At 32.3% G+C, this 6,699-nt stretch overlaps 1 protein-coding gene across 1 annotated transcript; it reads right to left on the reverse strand.

Annotated features, from left to right (window-relative positions):
• Positions 1-1,187: 1,187 nt before the first annotated feature.
• On the reverse strand, positions 1,188-2,417 carry LOC126688613 (uncharacterized). The gene is made up of 2 exons (XM_050383373.1): positions 2,201-2,417; positions 1,188-1,541 (listed from the first exon to the last, which is right to left on the reverse strand). The coding sequence occupies exons 1-2, from the start codon at positions 2,336-2,338 to the stop codon at positions 1,317-1,319; spliced, it is 363 nt and encodes a 120-aa protein (XP_050239330.1). The 5' UTR covers positions 2,339-2,417; the 3' UTR covers positions 1,188-1,316.
• Positions 2,418-6,699: the final 4,282 nt, after the last annotated feature.

Below are 6,699 nucleotides of genomic sequence, written 5' to 3' on the forward strand. Positions count from 1 at the left end.
AAGAAGCTTGGAGGGCTTAGGTACACTGGGTAGATTAGGCTTGGAGGGTCTATTGCTGTTCATGTATCCCAACTACATTTTCTAGTGGATTGTTTACCGCTTGGAGGGCGGCGGAGAGGTTTTATACTGAGGGCTTCGGTTTCCTCTTCAATAACACATCGTGTGTTGTCCTTGTGTTTGCATCTCTCTTCCCTTTATCTTTACCTTTTATTTTCTGCTGTGGATGTGATTTTAATTGGCTTAGAGTGTTTACCAATTATGTATTAAGCTTTTATTTCATGTTCCGCACATTAATTGTTTGATATAAAGCTTGAATTGGTAATTTGTAAATTGGGGGTCTAAATGTTCAATGGTGTTTTTACACTATTTGAACTTTCAATTAGTAATATACTGCTGTTTGTAAAATATTTAGTAATTTATCACCTTTTAAAATTCGAGTTTGTCGTCAAATTCGTCGTGTTATTTTTTATGGAACTCGAGTTCTTGGAACTCAAGTTACATAAAAAAATTTTCATAGAACTCAAGTTTGTGAAACTTGAGTTTCACAAACTCAAATTTAAAAAAAAATGATAGATTTCTAATGATTTCGCAAATAGGGGTAGATTTATATATATTTTACCAAACAATGTACTTGGCCATTTTGGCCCTCTTTTCCACTCTAAACTTTTTTTTTGGGGGGGATGAAATTGGAGTTCATTACTAATCAACCAAAGTCACAACGTTACAAAATCATTCATGGTACATTACCAAAAGGTCTAAATGCAAAAGTAGAAAAAACATCAAACTGACTGAGGGCTGTCACAAAATCCTGGTGTTGCTCGACCCCCTTTCTAGATAGAGCATGAGTACACTATTTTACTTCTTTATAACAGTGTATGATTCCCTGTGGTATTTGGCTCAACAACTCCCTGCAGTCATCAACAAGAAAATAAATTTCATCATTGAATTCGGTTCTGTAAGTCATCAAGGATACTATTCCTTGGTCATTTATTAGCATCATCATTGTACATGCCCAATTTATGACATTTCTTTTACTGGATCAACTGGAAAGACAAACTTGTAAACCCAAAGTATGATTCAATGGACCTCCTGGTCCAATTTAGTGCCTGCTCTAAAAAGCCCGGTTTGTTTTGTGCAATAGTTTCATTACACCTTTGGCTTAATAAAGGTTTGCAAAGCAAAGAAGGAAAATGAATCAAGCATTAATCATCAAATTCCAAAATGGAAAGGATAGTTTATTGTAAATTCTCCTTAAGGATCTGATCAAAACGTTTCCTTAATCTCACTGAACAAAAATGGCGGATACAATATTATTTTCATTGAGCATTGGCTGGGTATTTAATTGCATTCTTGACAATTTTCTTGGAGGCAGCATCACCAAGATCAATGCCACATATATCAGCCAATCTGATGAGGTATAGCAGTACATCAGAGAGCTCCTCACCCAAATGCTCCTTATCTGATTCCTCCCAATTGGGCAAGCCTCTGTCCACCTCTCCCCTCCATTGGAATATTTCTGACAGCTCTCCCACTTCACCAACCTACACATGATAAGACATAAACAATGAACAAGAAAGGAAGGAAAGTTGAAGATACTTATCAACCATTGATTTACTTAATTACAATTGACATCATTGTTAGCAGTAAGGTATGCAAATGTACAATACTGGAACATCACAAGTTTATTTAGGTAGGTAGATAGTGGGGGAGAGGGAGGTAATGTTTGAATCACAAACATGAGGCACCACAAAGGATACCTTATCACCAGGCTATCACTTGAAACCTATAACACCCCCAATTTAATGGAAAAAATAAAAATAAGAAGAGATTACACATAGATAAGAGAAAAGGTCCACAGTCGCACAACAATATACATTATGCACCAAGATGCTTAGTATCACTAAGTAACTGGCAGAAGCTGCCCTTTCAAAGGGTGTAAAGTATGATCTCCAATCTTATCCAAGCATGTTCATTTGCAACAAAATTATAAAAGCAATAGCAGCCAAGCATGTTCCTGATGCCTTAAATGAGGAAAAGTATGGGTTAAGCCATGGACCGAGTGAAAGATTAATCAATTAATCAGCATCAGATACACATACGCGTGCTAAAAAGTAACAAATTGATGTGAAATTAAGATTTTCAACACTGATTAACTAGAAAGAAAACAGCCTATCAACACACAAGTGGTAAGAGAGATTACCATAGCAAGAAGTAAATTCCTGGGGCTATGGTACTTCTCCCAATCTCTTGCCTTAGCAAATTCCTCTAGCTTCTTTGAGAGTTCTTTCAGACTAATGTCTTTGGCTCTCTCCTCTGCTATCACCTCTCCTTCTCCCATGCTTCAGTTTCTTGGGGTCTGCATGGAGAGAAAGGAGTTCTTATAGCTTTTAAAGAGAAAAAAAGGTACATTGCTTCTTGAGGAATGATATCTTTTGTACGGGCCTATGGCAATAAAATTGAGAAAAACAATGAGAACCAATGCATTTCCCATGGTTTATACATAAGATTCTCTACAACCGCCACCAAGCAAAATGGCCAACTTCAATGCATAAAATTTATCAAGAATATTCGATTTTCTTTATCAATTTTAACATGGCTAATGCTTATCTTTGAAAGAAAAAGGAAATTTGAGCTTACCAAATGTTAAAATAATATTTCTTAACAGCTTAATTTATCACCGAGTGCAACTGTCAGTTTTAAATTTACTACCATATAGACACAATTACACACCATCAATTTGAAATGAGGATGTACACGTTTTTAGTGATCCAACTACTCTTTGATTAGGTGGATCAATGTGTTGGTTATTCGTAAATCCTAAGATTACTTGGGATTTTAAATTGCAGTATTGGAACTAATTCAAACTTGTAAATTTTGACTCCCTATTGGATGATCTTACTCTAATCTAAATGACACAAAGCACCTTACAACCACTTCAGGATGAGAATATTGTCTCCTAATAGAATGGACAGGTGAGCCTCGTAGTTCTTGATATTCCAATTTCCTAAACTAGAATGCAACATGGAAACCATTGGACCAAAATATATGCTAGTAATCTACTAAAAATGTCAGGAAATTTATGTCACGGATTAAACACAAGGATTTCAAATTAATTGATTTGAAAAAAAAATTATATAGTTACAAAAATGAAGCAGAGGAATTTGAACTTTAGTTCACTTATAAAAGAAATCAGGTTGTGTCACTAAATTATAAGACTCTTGACATTGAAAATATTTAATTAATCATAATAGTTGAACTGTTGGTTTTTGTGGTGTTAAATTTACATAGCATTTAGCTTTTGAAAGTGGCTAATTCAAATCATTTTTGATATTGATCTTAGTGTGCAATGAGTATAACACTAGAAGAAGAAACATGTCTTGCACGCAAAGAAAACATATTGCCCTCCTTATTCCTATTCTGATTCTATTTCTTTTGAATTGCTATTGCATATGCGCAATTATGCATACCCCCTCGCCAGTTTTTTGATTGAATGATACTAGGAGTTATCCAAAATTTATTATACAAACCGGTGCATCAACCATTCTTAAAAAAATAAAAATAAATTGATGTATCAACTATTAACATATATAACATAAAAAAGTAATTAAAAAAAGTTTTAATTAATTATGTTGTTAAATGGCACCAATTAAATTTATTGTCATATCAATTTGTAAATATTTTATAATAAAATTGATAAAAGTTTTAATTTATATATATATATATATATATATATACATATATATATTTGTGAAGACAAAATCGAAAAGTTTTTTTTTTTTTTTTTAATGAGACAAGTCGAAAAGTTAGTAACCATGCAACCACAAATTGAAATTATAAATCGGCCATGAAATCCATCACCATATCCTGCACATTTGTAGTTTAATTATCAGATCCACCTATATAAAATCCCATTAGGTGGGAGTGGAGTGGGATATAAAAAAAAGGTTATTGAGACTTTTGATATCACCTTGGCTATTGAAGAAATGAAGATCCTTCCACAGCAACCAGTAAAGGAATATTTCCTTTGACAAAATATATAAGATTATATTTTTCGGGCACTCACAGCCATATCATTTGAATTCAAAGATTGTAAAGTAAGTGTACCGTTTGGAACAGTTTATTTAGTAGGAATTGAAAACTTTTTGCTAAAAGAGTAGAAAAAATGTTAAAAAATAGGTTGAATAGTACAGTAGGACTCATAAATAGTATCAAAAAGTGTAATAAGACCCATAAATAATAGTAAAAATAAGCTGAAAGTAGAGATAAACTTAAAAATTCAGCTTATCCCAAACGCACATTAAGAGTCTGTTTGGGATCCGCTTATTTTGCTGAAACTGAAAACTTTTTGCTGAAAACACTTTAGATAAAGGTAAAAGTTAGCTGAAATTATACGGTGGGACTAATAAATAGTATCAAAAAGTACAGTAAAGTCCATAAATAGTAGCAAAAATAAACTGAATAGTAAAATAAATTGACTTTTTAATTTTTGCCAAACACACACTAAGCCTCCATTTGGATACCACTTAAAAATGAAAATCATTTCATTATCCAGCTTATTTTTTCTACTATTCATGGTCTCACTGCACTTTTTGGTACTATTCATAGTCTCATTATACTATTTCAATTAACTTTTACCTTTATCTACAATACTTTCAGCAATAAGTTTTCAGTTTTAGCAAAATAAGCAGTATTCAAACAGACCTTAAGGCTTCGTTTGGATTGGCATTTGCATCTAAAGGAGTTTGCGTTTTTGGCTTCTTTTTATTTATTTATTTTTTTTAAGGACCAGTGCCTATTGCACTGTTCATAGGACATGAATAGTGCATTAAGACAAATGAACAATATTTTTTTGTGTGAATAGTAACTGGAAATTATTTTTTTATTATTTTCAGTTTTTAATTTTCAGTAAAATAAGCGGTATCCAAACGCATACTAAGTGTCAGATTTCCTGAGACACATCTAAAAGGTCAAAAATAAACTTCAGGAAATCTGACACTTAGTGTACATGTGCGGTATCCAAACGCACACTAAGTGTCTCAATTTAATCCAAACGCACATTAAGTGTCTACTTGTCATGTCATATTTTTCATCCATCAGTTTACACACATATAAAAGGTCAAAAATTAAACTGAGACATTTGAAATATTAGGGACCTTGCTAAAACTTTTTTTTTTTGGCTGAGAAGGACCTTGTTAAAACAAATGACAAAGATCAAGGATCAAATGCATAATTAAACCTATATTATGCGTACCCCTCTTTCTTTAATGTCATTTTTCTCGTGCAATTTGAAACACTCGAACCTTCTTTTAATAAGTAGATAAAAGAGGAATGGGAAGGGAGGATCAAAACATCTTAAAAGAGGACCATATGTCATTCTACTTCAAGCAGTGGAGTGTACATTTAAAGCAATTGGATGTGTAAAATTGTTTAGCAGATTTGTTAAGATACGAAACTGAGAATATTTAATTTTAAAATTGTAAAAAAAGAAAAAAGAAAAGAAAAAAAGAGAGAATAAAGGCAAGAAAAGAGGCTACCATATGATATTACATTACAAAAAATGAAAAAAAAAAAAGAATCATAATATAAGATGAATTCCTAAGTATAAAGGAGGCATAAGTTCTTCAAGCTATTATTATAAAACAAGCAAAAAAAGGACACCCCACCCTCACCTCACACCACGGCACAGCACCGAAAACAGCATCAATAAGGAAGTTGCCACCACCGACACAAATATAGGTAACTAATGGCTCAATTGCACAATTAATGTTTTGTGGTAATGATGTTGCAACTCATTGGAGAATCATTTTTGAACATTTTGAGTTTTAGAATGATTTGATATTCCTTTCAGTGATGTTACACTAGTTGGTGTCGGGCGTGTGAGCTTTAATATGCTGTTTGACCAAAGAAGATACAGGGACAAAAACAAATGTGCATATATTTCATCATCTACTAATTTTATAATCAATACTAAAATTTAGCTTCATCGATCAATACAACATGTATTTGTAATATTTTGACATTAGAATAAATGACTTAGACATAGAAGACCAATCACACTTAAGAAAATAGAGAGAGAACCCAGGAAAAAAAAAATCTAAAATTGTCATTCTAAGTTCTAACAGTTAGGTTGGATTAGGTCGGCTTTGACATGGACACCTATTGCAATACCTTCCTCCATATTTACCTGATACAAATTTTTTCTTCAAGTACAATCTATTTATCAAAGACTTTGACATGTTGATGTTCTCTAATTTCTTCCACAATATCCTTGGCGGAGAAATCTCACTTGATAAACTATAATTTACCTTTTAGAGCAAGACTAACATTATTGCTTTCATCCTAAGCTCTTTATATTCATCATTGGTCAAAATTATCGATTTCTTTGACTGCACTAGGATGTCTTTGATGGTACTTTGCCAAAACTTAAGTGATTCTTCCCATCAAAAGGAGGCTCCACTTCAAACTTTGTGTGTCCCTACGGTATATTATTTTACTTTTTTTTATTTGTTGCGGTTGTATCTAATATATCTAAATTTTATAATGCAAATTTTCTATTTCACTTTTCATGTTACACATTATGCTTCACCAATTATGACTTGTTATGTATTCATTTAACTCTAATTATAAAATAAACAAAGTTTAAAATGGAAAAAAAAAAAAAATCGAACAAATAACAAACTGTGATTGATAGAGTATAAA

This window comes from Quercus robur, chromosome 6, assembly GCF_932294415.1.
Source record: "Quercus robur chromosome 6, dhQueRobu3.1, whole genome shotgun sequence".
In the NCBI taxonomy this organism is placed as follows: Eukaryota; Viridiplantae; Streptophyta; class Magnoliopsida; order Fagales; family Fagaceae; genus Quercus; species Quercus robur.

What these genes read in the sequence shown, in the direction of transcription:
- LOC126688613 (XM_050383373.1), bottom strand. Translation starts at nt 2,338, where the DNA reads ATGGGAGAAGGAGAGGTGATAGCAGAGGAGAGAGCCAAAGACATTAGT. An exon ending in GGAATTTACTTCTTGCTATG is followed by an intron (nt 1,542 to 2,200) that starts GTAATCTCTCTT and finishes TATCATGTGTAG; the next exon opens with GTTGGTGAAGTGGGAGAGCT.